This window comes from Petromyzon marinus, chromosome 52 (genome assembly GCF_048934315.1).
Source record: "Petromyzon marinus isolate PM22_M1 ecotype Great Lakes invasive population chromosome 52, UKy_Petmar_22M1.pri1.0, whole genome shotgun sequence".
NCBI lineage: Eukaryota > Metazoa > Chordata > Hyperoartia > Petromyzontiformes > Petromyzontidae > Petromyzon > Petromyzon marinus.
In genome coordinates this window covers 11,511,821-11,531,196 of record NC_133718.1, presented here as the reverse complement: position 1 = coordinate 11,531,196, position 19,376 = coordinate 11,511,821, and the positions used below count along the sequence as shown (strand labels likewise).

General features: G+C 55.1%; 3 protein-coding genes across 8 annotated transcripts in view; all 3 read left to right on the top strand.

Moving 5' to 3' along the window:
• Nucleotides 1-17: 17 nt before the first annotated feature.
• LOC116953518 (uncharacterized) lies at nucleotides 18-3,632 on the top strand. Its single transcript, XM_032973774.2, has 2 exons — nucleotides 18-83; nucleotides 2,040-3,632. Exons 1-2 carry the CDS (start codon nucleotides 18-20, stop codon nucleotides 3,528-3,530), a joined length of 1,557 nt encoding a protein of 518 aa, XP_032829665.2. The 3' UTR covers nucleotides 3,531-3,632.
• A 2,315-nt stretch (nucleotides 3,633-5,947) lies between these two features.
• LOC116953517 (protein FAM219A-like) lies at nucleotides 5,948-10,667 on the top strand. Of its 2 annotated transcripts, none has more exons than XM_076051853.1 (5): nucleotides 5,948-6,068; nucleotides 6,507-6,594; nucleotides 6,975-7,146; nucleotides 7,804-7,858; nucleotides 8,146-10,667. In XM_076051853.1, exons 1-5 carry the CDS (start codon nucleotides 6,006-6,008, stop codon nucleotides 8,305-8,307), a joined length of 540 nt encoding a protein of 179 aa, XP_075907968.1. In that variant the 5' UTR covers nucleotides 5,948-6,005; the 3' UTR covers nucleotides 8,308-10,667. The 2 variants fall into 2 exon arrangements, with proteins under 2 accessions (XP_075907968.1, XP_075907967.1); XM_076051852.1 differs by having other exon boundaries at nucleotides 6,972-7,146.
• Nucleotides 10,668-15,807: 5,140 nt separating this feature from the next.
• The window catches only part of LOC116953643 (CUGBP Elav-like family member 4), a 31,006-nt gene continuing 27,437 nt past the window's right edge, over nucleotides 15,808-19,376 (top strand). For all 5 annotated transcript variants that reach the window (XM_076051850.1, XM_076051847.1, XM_076051849.1 and 2 more), the window contains exons 1-2: nucleotides 15,808-16,212; nucleotides 16,952-17,034. In XM_076051850.1, the coding sequence (XP_075907965.1) occupies nucleotides 15,912-16,212; nucleotides 16,952-17,034 (384 nt within the window). In that variant the 5' untranslated portion in view covers nucleotides 15,808-15,911. The remainder of the gene's footprint in view (nucleotides 16,213-16,951; nucleotides 17,035-19,376) is intronic.

Here is a 19,376-nt window from a genome sequence, read left to right as displayed (position 1 = left end):
GCTGGAGGCGGGGAGTGATGGCGTCTCTCCCCCTCCCCCTCAAGGCTCCGGGAGCCCGGAGCTGCTGCTGCTGCTGGATGCAGGTGAGGGGGGAGTGCAGATGGGGGGTATGGGAGGGGGGGTGAGAGACACCTGCTCAACACAGACTCACGCAGAGACCCGTAGGCTCACAGAGAGACCCATAGACTCACAGAGAGTCCCATAGACTCACTGAGAGTCCCATAGACTCACTGAGAGACCCATATACTTACAGAGAGACCCATAGACTCACTGAGAGACCCAAAGACTCACAGAGAGACCCATAGACTCACAGAGAGCCCCATAGACTCACAGAGAAACTCATAGACTCACTGAGAGTCTCATAGACACAGAGAGACCCATAGACTCACAGAGAGTCCCATAGACTCACAGAGAGTCCCATAGACTCACAGAGAGACCCATCGACTCACAGAGAGACCCATAGACACACAGAGAGACCCATCGACTCACAGAGAGACCTATAGACTCACAGAGAGACCCATAGACTCACTGTGAGTCCCATAGACTCACTGAGAGTCCCATAGACTCACAGAGAGACCCATAGACTTACTGAGAGTCCCATAGGCTCACAAAGAGACCCATAAACTCACTGAGAGGACCATAGACTCACAGAGAGACCCATAGACTCACAGAGAGACCCATAGACTCACAGAGAGACCCATAGACTCACAGAGAGACCCATAGACTCACAGAGAGACCCATAGACTCACAGAGAGTCCCATAGACTAACAGAGAGTCCCATAGACTCACAGAGAGACCTATAGACTCACTGAGAGTCCCATAGACTCACAGAGAGACCCGTTGACTCACAGAGAGACCCGTTGACTCGCATAGAGACCCGTAGACTCACAGAGAGACCCGTCGACTCACAGAAAGACCCGTTGACTCAGAGAGACCCATAGAATCACAGAGAGACCCATATACTCACTGAGAGACCCAAAGACTCACAGAGAGACCCATAGACTCACAGAGAGTCCCATATACTCACAGAGAGACCCGTTGACTCAGAGAGACCCGTAGGCTCACAGAAAGACCCATATACTCACCCCTTCACCATCACCCCACTCCCTCACCCCTTCACCATCACCCCACTCCCCTCACCCCTTCACCATCACCCCACTCCCTCACCCCTTCGCCATCACCCCACTCTCTCACCCCTTCACCATCACCCCACTCCCCTCACCCCTTCACCATCACCTCACTTCCTCATCCCAATCCCTCACTCTTGCTTAGGCATTCATTTCTGACTCGATATTTTCCGGAACCCTGCTAGGCTGGCTAGGAGAAGGGATTATGGCGTAAGGCACTACCACTGGAGTACAGGGCACGACTTTCCATACCACTTCCTCTATTATCGTCCTCTGTATTCATCCCATAATTAATCAAACAGGATTATAAATATGGACTTTCAACCCGCACTGCTTTTTATTTTAGTATGTCAGTTTGTTGTCCTTCCCCGGTACCTCCGATTAGCGTGGTTGGCTACGTACGGTGAGAAAGAAGTTCAACCCACACACGTCCTTTGGACGCAGCCAAAGGAGACGAGGAAGACGAAGAAGCAGGAGAGATATTTCTTTTGGTTTTGGACTTTGACCAAAATAGTTCGAGAACCGCATCACAGGCAGAGCTACGTGTACACAAACACAGCAGCGGGTATACAGCAAGATGACAACAACAACACATTCTGACTTAAATAAACAAAATAGTGATGGACTAAAATGCGTCTATTTAGTTATTTTTTCCTGCATTTAGTTATTCTTTAACAGTACAGTTTGACTGTTGTACATTTTGTTGTCACCGATACATTCCATAGCCAAACATTCCCTGCCGTATTTAATAAATCGTCGTGACGTAAAATGATGTTTAAGGTTGAAGTTTGTTTTGTGTTGTTGTTAAACGGCTGCGCGCAAGGAGGAAGCCAAAGAGGCACAGGTCGCCGACCCCTGGAAGTGACCGTGCGTCCGTCTCACCCCCCCCCCCTCCCTTGCTGCCTGCTGTAGGTGTCGCTACGCACCTCCCTGCTGCTGCTGCTGCTACTTGTGCTGCTGCTGCCGGGCACCTCGGTAGCCCTGCAGTGCCCCCCGCGCTGCGACTGCCCCCCGACCTCGGGCTCTGTGCTGTGCGCGCGCCGCCGCCTCCTCGCCGTGCCCGGGTTCGCGCCGGGGTCCGCGCGCTCCCTGGACCTGGCGCGAAACCACGTGGCGCGGCTGGGCGCCGGGGACCTCGCGGCCTGGGCTGCCCTGGAGGAATTAGACCTGAGCGAGAACGCGCTGGGCGCGCTGGAGCCGGGCTCCTTCGCGGGGCTCGGCGCCCTGCGCTCCCTGTCGCTGCGCTGTAACCGCATCGAGGTGCTCCCGAGCAGAGCCTTCGCGGCTCTCGGCGCCCTGCAGCGGCTGGACCTGAGCGGCAATCGCATGCGCGCCGTGCCGCGCGGCGCCTTCTCGGGCCTGGGCGCCCTGAGCAGCCTCGATTTGTCCGAGAACTCCCTGCTGTGGGTGGCGCAGGGCGCCTTTGAGGGTCTGGGCGCCCTGCGCTCACTGTCGCTGCGCCGCGCGGGGCTGCGCGCCCTGCCGAGCAGCGCCCTCACCCGGCTGCCCGCGCTGTCCGAGCTGGACGCGTCGGGCAACTCCCTGCGCGTGCTGGGCCCTCGCTGCCTGCGGGGCGTCCCGCGCCTGCGCGTGCTGCGGCTGTCGGGCGCGGGGCTGCGGCGCGTGGAGCCGGGCGCCCTGCGCGGCCTCTCGGCGCTCCGCGACCTCGACCTCTCAGAGAACGCCCTGGACTCCCTGCCCGAGCGCGCCGGCGCCCCGCTCGCCCTGCGTGCCCTGTGCCTCGACGGAAACCCCATCGCGTGCGACTGTCGCCTCCTGTGGCTGCGCACCCGGCCGAGTCCCGAGGCGCTGCTGGGGGGCGGCGAGGGCCCCCCCTGCGCGGCGCCCCCCGAGGCGCGGGGGGCGCGGGTGCTGAGCGCCCCGCTGCGGTGCAGGGCGCCGAGCGTGAGGCTGCGCGCGGGGCCCGTGGCGGTGCGCGAAGGGGGCGCCGTGCGCATCCCGTGCAGCGCGAGAGGGGACCCGTCCCCCAGCCTCGCGTGGAGGGACCCCCGGGGCCGCTGGTACGAGCACGAGGGGGATGAAGACGATGAGGGGGGTGAACAGCAGGGGGAGGCAGGAGAGCAGAGCGAGAATGGCGGGGAGGAGGAAGAGGAGGATAAGGAGGAGGAGGAGAAGGAGGAAGAAGATGGGGAAGAGGGGACGAAAGAGCCAATAGCGAATGGAGAACAGGGAGACACCAGGGAGCAGAGAGGAGGTGGTGATGAGGAGGGGGGAAGCAGGGGGGTGATGATGATGATGATGATCGAGAGCGCGGGCCCCGGCTCCGCGTGCTGCGGGATGGCTCGCTGCTCCTCGTGTCGGCGCGCGCGAGGGACCGCGGCTCGTACACGTGCGTGGCCTCCAGCGCCGCGGGCCGCCACCTCCGCGCGGTGCCCCTCGTAGTGTCGGGGCCCGGGGGGGTCCCGCCGCCGTCCCTCTCCGACCCCTCCGACTCGGACGCTTGGGACCCAGCGGACCCCTGGGATGGCGTCGATCCCGCAGACTCCGAGGATTTCAACGCGACGGGGACGCGCGGGGAGGCGCGCGAGCCCGCCGGGACCCCGCTGACCCCGCTGACCCCCTTGCTGCTGGTGTCCGCGGGGCTGGGGGGTCTCACCTTCCTCGGCGTCGTGATTCTCTGCCTCCTGGTCCTCGCCGCGGGAACGCGGAGTTGGGGCCACAAGAGGAGGAGGAGGACGAGGCAGCGAACGGAGCTAGAGTACGGGGGGACCCGCAGATCGAGGGGGGGGGCCAGGAGCCCCAGCCGGGCTCCCCCTCGTCACTTCGTCATGAGGATGATGTGAGCTTCCTAGCAACGGTGGCGCTAGGTACGCTAAACCCAAGTACAAGTGTAGGGTCCCAATTAGCTCAAGGGGATATGGTTTTATGAAATGTAGAAGTGCTTCAATGATCAGATGAAATTCTAATCAAAATAAACATAACAAGATAATCAACATAAACAGCGAATTAATCTCTCCTCTGTATCATGTCTGCATCCTTCTTCTCATTTCACTCCATCCGTCTCGCCTGGATCTCCTCTCATCTCGCTACAGCTCTATCTCTTCTCTTCATCTATTCTGCCATCTCCCCTCCCCACTGAAGAGATGGGAATAACAAATACGGAAGACGAAGCACACGTTTTTTTTTAAATGGTCTAACTTTTCCATTTAATTATTCATGTTCATATTTCGCCAGAATATTCTAAAATCCGAGAAAAAATAAAACTCACAATGCATATTATCTTGACATTATTTTATTAGATTAAAAAAACGCAGCTTACTCGCAGTGCTGAGAGTACAGGATGATTGTGAGCAGAGTATACACATCACAGCTGTTCCATTTATTTCTGTTGCGGAGCAACAGCGGGTTCTCTCCTCGTTATGTTTACCAATCGTAAACGTGGAGCTGTATCGCATCCGTGCTACACGTGACCATCCCGGCGTCTTTGTGCGCTCACCGCAACACCACGTGCCACCACCGTCGCCGTCGTCATCACTCGTCCGCCATAACGCGCGCTGTGGTCGATGTCTCCGTGAAATTCGTTCGCAATTGCTTCATCAGTAGCTGTAGCAATGTCCTCAAAGTGTTGTGTGTAAATCAACGTCGACGTCACTTCAAACAAATCCGACCGCAGTCCTGTTCGTAAGCCAGTGATTCGTAGCTTGGGAGGGGGCAGGGGCGGGGGAGAAGGACTTGAATTCAGCAGTGGATTGGCCATGGCCGATTACGATGGTGAGCAATAGCAACTCCCACACGTGTAGTGGCATTGCCTTGGATACTGTACGTGTAACAATAGTGTAGTACAGTAGCATTGTTTTGTTGTGAGTTTCCAGGTGGCTCCACGGGGCCTCTTTTTATTTTACAATCTTTTTTATCAGAGCACTGGTCAGTTGTTGTGGAGTACAGTGAGTCCTCGTTGAACGCGATAGATGCGTTTCTGAAAAGTGCCACGTTAAGCGAAAAACGCGTTTAGCGAAAAAAAAATCCCGATAAGTAATGTAGCGATAATGTTTGGGGCGAGATACGATGTACTACACACAGTGAGATGGCGGGCCAAATAACTTGAGGGTACGCCGCCACGTGACTGTTCAGCCGTGCAGCTCTAGAAAGTAGTTCGTCATCGACCGCTCAGAAACCCCGTTATAACGGACACGTTCCGCGTTATAACGGGCGCGTTCCGCCTTATAACCGGCGCGTTCCACCTTATAACCGGCGCGTTCCGCCTTATAACGGGCGCGTTCCGCGTTGTGCGAAAAGTCTTCCCAAATGGAAGAACCGCGTTGTAGCGAACACGCGTTGTGCAACCACGTGTTGAGCGAGGACTTACCTACGCAACTATGTACCCTATACGATAGCTATAAGGTTCTGTCATGGTTAAGTTGCCAACAGACGTTAATGATTTCACGTTTACCATACGGGCCCACGCTGGGGGCAACCGCCAATGTTGTACAGTACTGTGCTATGCTACAACGTCTATGCTGCCTGCGCCTTCACCAGCAAATGGTGAAGTATGGTCAAATAACCGCCATGACACCGCACGTGAGTGGGGAGTTTGGAGGCCTCTCATCCAGCAGTGGAGTGGCAATAAAAACAGCCGTGTGTCCTTATTTTTTCGTTGTACATATGAGTTGTTTATTTAAATATCATTGTTATATTTTTACTGTACCCCCTTGTTATAGAGATAATTTATTTTAAATAAACGTTATATTATTATTATCACGTGTACCGACAGACTCTTATCTGTGAGTAAACGTGGTTGAGGGGGTGGGATGCGCGCGGGGGCGAGGAGTTTGAATCTCCCGCCAGAGCGTGACGTCATCACGAGAACTCTCTCTCTGCGTGACGTCACCGCGCGGTCACGTGAGGCCGAGCTCACCGATGGCGATGGAGGAGGCGGCGCGGCTGGAGGAGCCGGGACTTGCGGTGGAGACCTCGGAATCGGTGAGGCTCGGGGGCGAGCTCTGGGACGTGGGGTCCCGGCATGCGAACGCCCCCACCCCCCTAGGGAAGGCGCGAGGCGGTAGGCGTCAGGGGGACGCGGGGCCTCACCGCTGCGTGAGCGAAGCTTCAACGGGGAGCCTAGTGCAGGCTTTATACGGCTTTCCTGAACTGCGGCCCCCGGCAGCCCTGCAGCGATTTGGGGCGGGGTGGCTTTCAGCACGAGACGCTCTTCGGCCTCCCTGAATCCCTATGTGTGTTCCTGTCCCCGTGTCCACGATACTCTCTGTCCCCGTGTCCACTATTTTCCCTGTCTCCCCCCCGTCTCCCGACCACTATTCTCTCTATCTCCCCCTGTCCCCATGTCCACTGTCTGTCTCCCCCTGTCTCACCCGTCTTCTGCCACCGTACGCCCCCCTCCCCTCTCCCCGTGTTTGCCAGGACTCGAGCGATGCGAGCAGCACGGACAGCGGCAGGGATGTGGCGGACGGGGCGACCACGACCTCGTCCCCGGTGACCCTGGGTACCGGTGAGTGAGGGCAGCCCGCAGTGGTTCGCCGGGTCACGAGGTCACCGGCTCACGGCTGCGATCCCTCCACCGACCCAGTGCCGCTGACAAACAGTGGCGCGGTCAGGACAAGTGTCTGGTGTCTTGGGGTCCACCAGGTTAAGACGTCACAGATGATGCTGGATAATGACCGTGATGGTAATCATGACAACGGTGGTGGTGTTGCTGACGATTACAGTCACAAATCACAGCTGGTCACAGGCACACTGCCCCCCTCCCCACGCCCCCTCGTCATGATTACATCGCGACAATGAAGAGGTCACGGTGGAGGGTTACCATGTCACACAGGTGACCGGGTCACTGGGCCCCCTCCGCCACCCCCCTCACCCCTTCCGCAGCAGCAGACAAACAGCGCGATCGGGAGCGTGAGGGGGCGCGTCGGGGAGAGGGCAGCCCCGTGAGCCAGCAGCCCAAGAAGGGGGCGCGCACGCGGCTGGGTGCGCCCAGCAAGGGCTACGCCTCCCTGGAGCAGAGGCCCGACGAGAAACCCCTGGTGGCCATCGACTCCGACAGGTGCCGATCTTTGGCTTCCAGCTCGCACGTGCACACACATACAGCCCGCATGCACGCAAGTACAGCTCGCGCACACCCACGTACAGCTCGTACACGCTTCAGGATCGCAGCTAACACACGCAGTCAAGCTCACGCACAGACTCACAGCTTACGCACACGTACAGCCACACACACACGTACAGCTCACACACATACAAACACTCTCAGGCTCAGCCCACAGATACACACAAGCTCAAAGCTCACACATACAGTTCACAGCTCATACAGACACACAGGCTCACGCATACTTCCAGCGCACACATACTGAAGCTCACACACTCACTCAGACTCACAGATTACACACATACATTTCACAGCTCACACAGACTCAAGCAAGCACACACAGCTCAGAGAACACATACAGACACAAGCTCACACACTCAAGCTTACAGATCATACACACGGGGCACGGAGTAGGTGTTTGTGACGAGGTGTGACAAGGTGTGCTGTGAGGAGGTGGTGTTCAATGAAGTAGTAAGAGGTGCTCTGTGTAGCAAGCAGGTATTAAAGAGGTACTGTGTATGGTTAGTACATGTTGGTAGTAGTGAGGAGGTGCTGAGTAGGCGTTGCGTGTGGTGAGGTGGTGGTTAATGACGAGGTGTTGTACTGTGTTCGCAGCGAGGATGAGATGACACTTTCGCGCTACTCCTCGTCGGGATATTCTTCTGCAGAGGTGAGACCCCTCCCCCCGGAGCCCCCGTATCCCCTGACCCATGGCGTCCTTCATGATCCCTGAGTGCCACATTGCATTGCGCTAGAAATCCGTTCCATCGTCACCATCAATGCTAAAGATGACAAAAATAGTAATGTTAATGATGCTGGTGATTATGATGGTGATGATAAACAATGTTCATGATGCTGGTGATAATGATGGTGGTTATTAATATTATGATAATGATGATAATGATGGTGATGGTGACGATTATGGCGATGGATGAGGGGACCCATCTATTTCCGTAGCAAATCAACCAGGACCTGAACCGGCAGCTGCTGAAGGACGGGTACCGCCTGGACGAGGTCCCAGACGACGAGGACCTGGACCTCATCCCCCCCAAACCCATGAGCCCCGCGTGCGTCTGCTGCCAGCTCGCGTCTCCCTCCACCACGTGCAATGTGCAGTAGGGCTTGGGACGCAACCACCACCACCATCAATACCACAACCACCACCACCATCAATACCACAACCACCACCACCACTACAACGACCGTCCTAATACTAACAGCACTACCACCACCACGACACTGCTGTTGCCAGCTCGTGTCCTCCACCGCCACGTGTAACTTGCGGTAGGGGCGGCACCTAAACTACTACTACCACCGCTACCAATACACAGACACAACCGGCACGATCAATACCATCACCAATACCAGCACAACCGCCGCGATCAATACCAACACCAATAAGACCAAATACCACAAGCACTGATATCACAATAACCACCATCTCAGCCACCACCAGTCCCTCGCATCAACACAACCACTGCACTCAACACCAGCACCACAACTGCCAACAGCTATGCCACCAGCACAATAAATACCAAAACTCCTACCAACCACCACCACCACAGTGGGGTGCATAATGCTGGTATTGGGTGTTCCGCTTGATGGGTGGTGATGGTGATTATATAGATGGTGATGATAGTGATGGTGATGAAGCGATTGATGATGGTGGTAGGTGGCGATGGTAATGATGATTACGCTCACATAGTGGTGAAGCTGGCGATGATGATACACCTGTTCATTATGGTAATTATTGATGAGAGTCGAAGATGAGGATGGCAATTAAGTTGGTGGTTTTGATGGTGGGGTGAGGGAGCTGCCGTCACTGGTGATATGGTGATGTAGATGGTGATGTGCTAGTGCCTATGTCTTGTGCTCCCTCACTCGCTAGACATTTAAAACTGACGATTATGGTGAGGCTGCTGATGATACTGATGATGAGGATGGTGGTGGTGCTGATGGTGAAGGTGCTGCTGTTGTTATGAAGCCTGTTGGGATGAAATTGCTCATGATGGTGATATTGAGGATGTTGGTGATGGTAATGTTGATAAACCTGCTGGTGGTTGTGATGATGGTGAGAATAATGGTGGTGATAGTGGTGATGATGATTTCTGAAGCTGCTGCTGCAGATAATGATGGCAAGGAATACGATTATTCACGATGGTGGTGATGGTTACATTTTAGCTGATAGCGATGGTATTGATAATGGCGATGTTGAGAGTGACGATCATAATGTTGATGGCAGTGGTAATTATGATGATAATAGTGATGTTGAGGATGAGGCTTGGTGCCCGGTTGACATAATCCCGTGCCTGCTCCAAGCCAGGCTCTGGATTCTAGAATTTTAAAACTCTCTCCCGCTGGTGATGGAGGCATTGCTCGCTTCCCCCACGACCCCTCCCCCCCCACAGACCCTCACCTTTCAGGACCTCCCCCAAGTTCACCCTAAACTCCAGGCATCTCATAGGACGCCCTATGAAGCAAATGCCAATGAGATTCACCCAGTGAAAATTTTGATTTCATACAAATATGAACACGGTTTACCGCCACTGACTCCAGCGGAGCTGCCATCTAGCTCCATTCATTGCACGCCTACGCCTATAACACCTGGTATTGCCAGGCCGTCTCCCACCCAAGCGCCAAGCGGGCTGAAACCCCGCTCAGCCTGACGAGCTCAGGTCACAGGCGAGCGATAGGATTCCGCGTTACCCACGGGGGCATGCGGAGCGGTGGCGCAGCGGTTAGGGCACTGCGCCGTGTGAGCCAGGCGGGGCTGAGTTTGCGGTCACCACGGCTAACATCAGTGGCGAGGGATATCAAAAATCGGTGCTTTGCCAACTCGCACTGGCCAGAGTGGTGAAGTACGGCTCTTAACAAAATCCACATGACCGACTATGGTATGGGGACGCCTTTAATCCATTGGTGGATTTAAAGTGGCTGGGATGGTTACAATGACCATGCGGTAAAGTGGGACCAGGGCCCTCTCTGGGTGGTGGGGGTTCTGGGAGAGGAAGGGGGGTGGGGTTGGGTCTGAGGGGGGCGGGGGAGTTTGGGGGCCGTCCCCCCTCCCCCACTATTCGGTCCGCCCCACATTTCAGTGTCACTTTTTCGAGGCCACGTGGCTCTTTTTAATTGATAATTAGCGCTATTTATTTATTTATTTGTGTCTGACTTTGCATGATGATGCTGCTGCGTCAGCGATTTGCACTATGAGTTGCGTCCGGTGTATTTTATTTTTCTTTTGAGGGTGGTGTGTGGGGGGAGTTGGTCAAGGAGAGGGGGATGGAGCGGGAGGGGAGGCTTTCAGCCCCGCCACTCGCTCCCCACCACCCCCTCTTTGTTTTCGTGCCCACGTCGCGGCGCCACATGACCCCTGCTCGTTCTGATTGCGATGGTGTGAGAGGATGGCGACTGCTCTGCTGCTGATGCTGTATCCGTGGTTGGTCACTCTGCAGACAATAAAAATCGCTATCGCCGCGCGAGCGACAGCTCCCATCGTGGTGCCGCCGGGGACCCTCCCGCTAGGTCGGCTTCGACGTTAAACGAATCGGCGCTCGCAAACACTGGGCGTTGGGGTTGGGGGGGGGGGTCTCAAGCCCGTCACGTGACTCGTGTTCACGACTGTAGCGGCTTGTGGGGCGGGGGCACTGGAATGGGGGGGGGATGTGGGGGTTAGAGGCACTGCGTGGTGAAGGGGATACTGAGGTGGGGGTCTTGTGAAGAGTGGGGGCGAGGTTGGTCTAGGTGAGACCCCTGATAGGACACGTGTTCGACGAAGAGAGAAGCCCCTCCCCAGTGCGCACCCTCCCCTCTCCTCCCCCTCTCCTCCCCCTCTCCTCCCCCTCTCCTCCCCCTCCTACCCTGCTCCCCCACCCCGTTCTCCCCCGCCCCTCTCTCCTCCCCCGCACATCGGTAGAAGGTTAATCTCCGATTGTTTATGTCCGATGAAGAAGGGCCGTTGCCCGAAACGTTGCCCATTATATATATATTTTTTTCCTTTTTAAGGCCACAGCAGGGCGATTGTGGACGAACGTGTTGAGTTTGAGTTATTAACATGAGAATGGCGCCAGTGCCAAACGGGGTAGTGTGTAGGGGGCGGGGCTGGGGGAGGGGCGGGGCTGGGGGAGGGGGCGGGGCGCCTACCCGCGAGTACACGCCTCGTGATCACAACAGCATCGCCACGACTCACTACAATCACTGCCATCACCATGGCCACAATCGGCATCACTCACCACAACCGTGGGCACCACATTCATTAGCATCATCACCAACACCATCATCACCACACGGAGTGGCATCTACACTGCCATCACCGTTCTCGTGAGCATCACCGATATCACCATCACCCTGCTCGGCGTCATCACCGATATCACCACACTCATGAACATCACCAATATCACCAACACTGCTGAGCATCACTATAAATGTGATGATGAACAATCATCCCTCCAAAGCAGCGTGTCGCCGGGTCGGGCAATCTCCAAATCGCCTCCACATGGCCCTGCCCCTCCTCCCCTCCACCTCTTTCTCCACCGCTCTCCACTCCTCGCCTCCACTTGCGCGGTGGTAATCCTTGCGCCACGCAACAACAAGAACCGAGGTTTGATTCCCGACTCGGGCGCCTTTCTGCGTGGAGTTTGTACTCCTCCCCCCCCGATTTGTCTGGATTTCCTCCGCGTTCTCCGACTTCCTCCCATTGCTACAAAAAAATACAAACACTTAACTGCTATTGACCAAAACATCCCATTGCTGGTACAACTCCCTGTAAATCACTCAGTCATGATCACACGCAGCAGCAGCAACGTCGCATCCTACTACGAAAACTTGTCAAGACCCTCCTGGAGAAGAGTCCGGAGTACTCGGCGAGGCTTTCCTGGGTGAGCGGGAAAGGACAAAAGGATTCCGGGACGGAAGTCCTCCAAGAGAGACAAAGAGGGCACGGCTCAAGATGAGCGGCGGGAAGAAAGGAGGAGGGGGGGAGAAGGAATGGCCGGGCCAAGATGTCGAGGATGAGAGGGGAGGGAAGAGAGTGAGAGAAGGAAGGAGCGAGCAGAAGTGAGCTGCACGGAGCAGCGGCTGTTTTCACAGGGGGCGGGGGATAGGGGAGGGATTCAGAGTGGGGGTGGCTACACACAAGTCACGTGGTTTACGGGAAGCGTCGGCTGATGTAGATTACCGTCACCACAATTGTCATAACCATCACCACCATCATCATTCACATCCTTATCACACAACCACCACCATCATCATCAGGTTGTAGTTGATATAACTGGGGTTGTTTTACAATTAACGATCGCTTAATCTATCACATTTACAACCACTCAACCGTGATCTATTTGCTAATGAACCAATTAGCTCATTATCACATCCTTAATATATCATAACATCATCAATAGCCTCATTGCTCACATCAGCTATACCTGGTTATCAGTTACCTAATTAATCACAATAACCCCCGCCACGTGAAGAATTACATGGCAACGCAATCACAATCATTGATTTATTGATAACAGCGTCATCGATCGCGTCATTACAATCATACACCTCGTTAATTATCGTGTCTGCGGTGACGTCACTGGCGCTCATCGTGATCGCAAAAAGAGTCGCGCCTCGTCTCGGCTCCGAGTGACCGCGCTCGAGCAAAGCACCGGAGCTGGAACAAATCAGCGTGGAGTCCAGTCCAGTGTTTTTTTTTTAGTCCAGCTGGAGTCCAATACAGATACTCCTTGTCCAGATAAAGTCTAGTCCATTTTACCCCAGTCCAGATAAAGTCGAGTCCAATCAATCCAGATCATAAACAATCCAGTCCAAAGTCCAGCCCAGATAAAGTGCCGACCATTGTATCAAGTAACTCCAGGCTAGTCACTCCAGTCCAATGGCTTTGTTGATTCCAGTCCGGTCGCTCCCGCCAGCCCGGCCGCTCGGCAGCTCCCTCCACTCCCCCGCCCCCCAGAGAGGGGGCGGAGGAGCGTGGGTTGAGGAGGAGTTCTGGCCGATAACAAATGCAGACACAGACACTCATACTGCACGAACACCCTCACCAACCCCGCATATAACAACATGGCTCCTAACACTGCCACTTCCATTACACCTTCCCACAAACACTACTGCTAACCCTAACCACTGCCCCTACACCTAACACTACCCTTAACCACGAACCCTGCACTAATACTATCCGTCACACTCCCCTACCTCTACTACTAACACTATCCCTCCGCTAACACTATCCATGGCACTTTTCAGAATACTAACCCTAACCATGAACACTCCTCCCATCCCAAACACTGCTCCGACCTCTAACACTAACCTTAACCACTAACCCTGCACTCACATTATCCCTAACACTATACAGAGTACTAACCCTAACCACTAACACTAACCCTACACTAACACTAATCCTACACTAACACTAACCCTGCACTCACACTAACTATACAGAGTACTAACCCTAACCACTAGACACTATGTCTATCCCTAACACTGTCCCCACCACTAACCCTACACTAACCCTGCACTCACACTAACACTATACAGAGTACTAACCCTAACCACTAACACTACGTCTATCCCTAACACTGCCCCCACCACTAACCCTACACTAACACTAATCCTACACTTACACTAACCCTGCACTCACACTAACACTATACAGAGTACTAACCCTAACCACTAACACTACGTCTATCCCTAACACTGCCCCCACCACTAACCCTAGACTAACACTAATCCTACACTAACACTAACCCTGCACTCACACTAACACTATACAGAGTACTAACCACTAACACTACGTCTATCCCTAACACTGCCCCCACCACTAACCCTACACTAACACTAATCCTACACTAACACTAACCCTGCACTCACACTAACACTATACAGAGTACTAACCACTAACACTACGTCTATCCCTAACACTGCCCCGACCACTAACCCTACACTAACACTAATCCTACACTAACAGTAACCCTGCACTCACACTAATACTACACAGTACTAACCCTAACCACTAACACTGCGTCTATCCCTAACACTGCCCCGACCACTAACCCTACACTAACACTAATCCTACACTAACACTAACCCTGCACTCACACTAACACTACACAGAGTACTAACCCGAACCACTAACACTAACCCTACACTAACACTAACCCTACACTAACATTATACAGAGTACTAACCCTAACCACTAACACTAACCCTACACTAACACTAACTCTGCACTCACACTATCCCTACCCTTACCCACACCATTACCACGAATACTCCGACCGAGGGGGGTGAGCGGCAGGGCGAGGTTACACAATCAGGAGTTCATATCCCAGTTGAGGGTCGTCCTTCGGGGGTCGATGTCAAAAGTGATTGTCCTGTGGAAGAGATTCGCCCTCGCCATGTGAATATGGAATGTCCACCACTGGCCCAGGTTTGTATACAGACGAACACCGCCTTCATTGCTCATTTTAGCAGGAAATTACTCTGCCCTCTTTAATCCCAACACTACAGCCATCACTAATCCTACCCCTGATCCGACACTACCCCTACCTCGAGCGCTATCCCTACTGCTAAACGCTAAAACTAATCCCTTCATTATCCCGAACCCCAACGTCATCCCTACCGACTCCACACTTCGTATCGTCCCGAAAACCCCCAACAAATCACGCAAATCACACAGACTGCCTCCTTGCCCTCCCTCCCTTCTCGCCATCCCTGTCTCTGTGTCTCCCTCTGTCCCTGTGTTTGCCCGTCTGTCTCTCTGCCTCCCATCCCTGTCTCGCTGTTTGCCTCCATGATTCCCTTACCCCCCCCCCCCCCCCTTTGTATCTCCCTGTTTCCCCGCGTCTCTGTTTTTCTGACTCGGCTCACCCCTTCCTCCGGCTCAGGTCTCCCTCACGGCCCTGTGGCTCTCCGCTCTCACCTCACCGTCTCATCTCACTCCTCTCCTCCTGCCCACACACGCGTTTATACAGCGCGCTCCTCTCATATCCCCCTCCTTCCCCCCCACACCCTCCCTGCCCTTTCCCCACCCCTTCCCTACTCCCCCCTCCTCCACTCTCTCTTTCTCTCCACGCTTTCTCCGCCCTCACCTCCCCTCCGCTATCCTCTCCTTTTTCTCCGATCTCTCTCCCCCCTCTCTATCGCTTCGTCTGCCCTCATTACCCAACCCCCCCCGCCCCTATTTCCCCTCCTCTTTTAGCTCCCCTCTCTCTTTCCAGTGATCCTCCTTCCCCGCGCTCTCGCTCTATCCTCCTTCTCTCTCCCGCACTCTCTCTCGCTCTCCCCTTCCCTCCACCACTCTCCCTCGCACTCTTTCGCACTCCCCTTTTCTCCCCCGTGCTCTTTCCTTCTCTACCCTGCGCTCCCCCACTCGCTCTCCTCTTCTCTCCCTCGCATTCTCTTTCTCTCCCCTGCGCCCTCTCGCTCTTCTCTCTCTCCTCCTGCTGTTCCCCGCGCTCTCGCTGTCCCTGCCCCCCATTTCTCTTGCCCCCCCCCCCCACGCTATCCCTTGCTCGCTCTCCCTTCCCCTTTCCTGCTCTCCCCCTACAATCTCCCCACACGCCCCCTCCACCCCTTTCTCCTTCCCTCCCTCTCTTGCTCTCCCATCGCTCTCCCTCGCTCTCCCTCCCTCCCTCTCTCGCACGCGACGCGTGACGTCTCCCCGCACGGCGCCTGACGTCACCGCCGCCGCCGCTGCCGCCGAGAGCGAAAGGGGCGGCGGAGCAAAGATGGCCTCGCTGAGCAACGGGCTGGGCCCGGACAACGGCGGTGTCAACAACGGCGGCGGCGGCATCAGCAGCAGCGGCGGCAGCAGCAGCAGCAGCAGCATCGGCAGCGGACACGGCTCCGTCAACGGCCTGAGCCACGGGCACAACACGATCCCCATGAAAGACCAGGACGCCATCAAACTCTTCATCGGCCAAATCCCGCGCAACCTAGAGGAGAAAGACCTGAAGCCGCTCTTCGAGGAGTTCGGCAAGATCTACGAGCTCACCGTTCTCAAGGACCGCTTCACGGGCATGCACAAAGGTGAGGAGGACGAGGAGGAGGGAGAGGGCGCCTCACTCGCCTCACTCGCACCGCGCTCCCTCGTCGAACAAAGCACGCGCGTCGCGCTCAACGAACCCCGAGCGCTGCTGCCTCCTCTCGGCTTCTTGCGTCGCGATGGCGGCAGCAGTAGCAACAGCAGCAGCAGTGTCAACAACAGCAGCAGCAGTAGCCGGCGGCGCGATAACAGGCAGCGTGGGCGAGGGAGCGAGGCGCGGGGGGCGCGAGGAGGCGGGGTGGTGGCGATGGTGGCCGTGGTGCTGAATTGGACAGCGCCCCGAGCCCCGTGGTTGGTGCTGAAGTAGACAGCGCCTCTCGCTTAGCGCTTCTCGCCGCCGCGTGGCCTCTTTCCCCTCCACCACATGCCCCCCCCCCCCCCCACGTGCCCCCCGTGCCTTGTTGCATTATACCCCCCACCCCTTCCATGCCCTCGTGGAAGCCGTTGGGGGGGAGGGATTCGCCGAGCGGCGCGCATTTTTCGGTGGTGTGACGACGACGAGGTGTGACGGGGTGTGACGAGGTGCGTGCGTGCGTGGTGGGACACACTGTAACCTCCTCGCCGCTGCCATCGTCCGCTAGCCGCCGCCGTCACCATCCATCGTCACCGTCAACCTCATCATAATCTCATCATCCGTCAAAGGTCGTCACTCGTCCACAACACTGCCAGCCGCTTCGTCAGGGCCAACCTCGTCACCCCCTCCTCGTCCGTGTGCGAGTGCAGGCTGCGCCTTCCTCACGTACTGCGCACGGGACTCGGCTCTCAAGGCTCAGAGCGCCCTGCACGAACAGAAGACGCTGCCGGGGGTGAGAAGAAGACACTCTCTCCCTCGCGCACACGCTTGTAACAGAATCCGAATATTTATTCATGCTGCAGGAGGAATCCGATGAGCTATAAAGCTCTTGTGCACAGATGTCCAGTAGGGGCGGGTCAGCACGTTAAAAACAACAAACAATGCAAAAACACGACACGAGTGCAAAGTCTAAGGAAGGTAAACAAAACACCTACAAATATAGACAAATAAAACTAAACTATTGTTGACCTTACCAGATCAGCCCATTGCGGTATTAACTTGTTTTTCAGAAGGGACCTGGCCATAGATGATAGCTCATGAAACTGGCTTATCGTGTAGAAATTTATAGCAGAAAAATAATGAAAATAATCTCGCACCCATGAAGGCACGGCACACAAGGGGGTTTTGGTAGCCAGCACCACCCCCGGCCGTCTTCGTCACTCTCTAGTGGTGATACTTTACTACACGTCGCACCGGCTACTCATTTGAGGCTGAGTCGATCTAGGGGAGGGCCTAAGACTGGTTCAGATAAGCGTCACTGGTATTGGTGGCCGTGAGCAGAAATCGAATTCGGGTTACTGGGGTCGTAACGCAGCACGCTAACCGCTACACGACCGCTCCCCACGTGTACACGACCACGCATGTTTACAAAGATCCCCCTTATAGACTTAACAGTATTTTGGATGAGTGCTGTTAGCGAGCAGCACCTATGACGACCGGCATGGCACACGCGGTGGTAGTGGTGTGTCAGGCATTACGCCCGGCTGCCTTTGTCTCCCACAGTGGTGATGTTTACACACCACACCAAGTAGTCATTTAGGGCTGCATTGACCTTGAGAAAATCCAGGATCGGTTTAAATAGTTGTCACTGATGTTGGCTGTGAGCGGGAATCGAACTAGTGGTCGCTGGATTAGAAAAACTGTGCGCTAACCATTGCGCCACCGCTCCCCAAACAGATACTGTACATACATATAAGCGCACATACATACCCATATACAGTACACATGCATACACTGACATACATAAACACAAGCGCAGATGCACATATATACACAGTCATACACGTGGATGAATATATATGGGTAATCTCACAAATACACACATACATACCGAAATATACCAATATACATTCACAGAGACGTACACACATATACATAACATATAGACACACAAAACCTAGACATACATACAAATACACACACAGACATAACCATATTTACACAAATCTACGTAAATAAACACATAATAAATATATCCCTACACAGATATGCACACACAGATTTGAATACAAACAAAGGTCATCCGTATAGCCTTAAGGGACTGTTGGGGCAAGTGCTGTGAGCGAGCAACTATGAAGGCCACAACGGCACACGAGGTGGTGGGTGGCCAACAACACGGGCGGCCGCTTTCTTATTCCCAGTGGTGGATGTGTACACACCGGACCAGGCACTCATTTAAGGCTGAGCCGACTTAAGAGAGGCCCAAGACTGGTTCAGATATTTATCAGCGATGTTGGCCATGCACGGGGAATCGGACTCGGTTCGCCGGGTTCGTAGCGCAGTGCGCCAACCACTACGCCACCGCTCGCCATAATAAATGCATACAGAGAGACACACACTGACACACAGAGGCACACACACACACAAACACGAGTACTGCTCCATGGAAGGCGATTTACTTGGGTTCACTGATGATGCGGGGCAGGGATTCGTTTCAGCGGGGACCGTCTGGGGGGATGCTCGGCGAGCGGAAACGTGTTTCCGCCCACCCGGCACACCACACACAGTATCCCTCTCGCTACGACAATGGTTGCCAGTCACGTATCGGCTCCAGGGATGGTGTAGTTGTGTTTACTGCGAGACGCGGAGGAATGTGCTGCCCCTCTAGCCCGAGCGGCACTGCGAGTTAACCCAATCAGCCGCACAGACCCGAGTATATTCGTGCCAAATAGTGCCTCTCTAGCCATTCTAGAACATCATTAAAATTTACATAATTCAATTAGCGCTGATCGTCTATAGCTATTAGATACGTGCACACGGAAACACGCGCACATACACAGATAAATATCCCCCGGGTAGCCTTGCGCAGACTCTCGCGGCAAGTGCTGTTAGCGAGCGCCTACGAAGGCCTGCACGGCACACGAGGGGGTGGGTGAGCAGTCGGCAAGCAGCACCCCCGCCGCCTTTGTCTCTCCCCAGTGACTGATGTTTACCCACCACACCAGGTATTCATTTAAGGCTGAGTCGACCTAGGGGAGGCCTAGGACCGTTCAAATATTTGCCACTGTTAACGGCGTGAGCGGGAATCGCCAACTCGCAGTGCGCTGACCACGACGGCACCCCTCTCCATGCAAA

Bases quoted from the DNA above. Each gene is read 5' to 3' on its own strand.
- LOC116953518 (XM_032973774.2), top strand. From the start codon at position 18: ATGGCGTCTCTCCCCCTCCCCCTCAAGGCTCCGGGAGCCCGGAGCTGC. The intron at 84-2,039 runs GTGAGGGGGGAG...TGCCTGCTGTAG, and splicing joins GCTGCTGCTGCTGGATGCAG to GTGTCGCTACGCACCTCCCT.
- LOC116953517 (XM_076051852.1), top strand. From the start codon at position 6,006: ATGGCGATGGAGGAGGCGGCGCGGCTGGAGGAGCCGGGACTTGCGGTG. The intron at 6,069-6,506 runs GTGAGGCTCGGG...CGTGTTTGCCAG, and splicing joins CGGTGGAGACCTCGGAATCG to GACTCGAGCGATGCGAGCAG. The intron at 7,859-8,145 runs GTGAGACCCCTC...CTATTTCCGTAG, and splicing joins CGGGATATTCTTCTGCAGAG to CAAATCAACCAGGACCTGAA.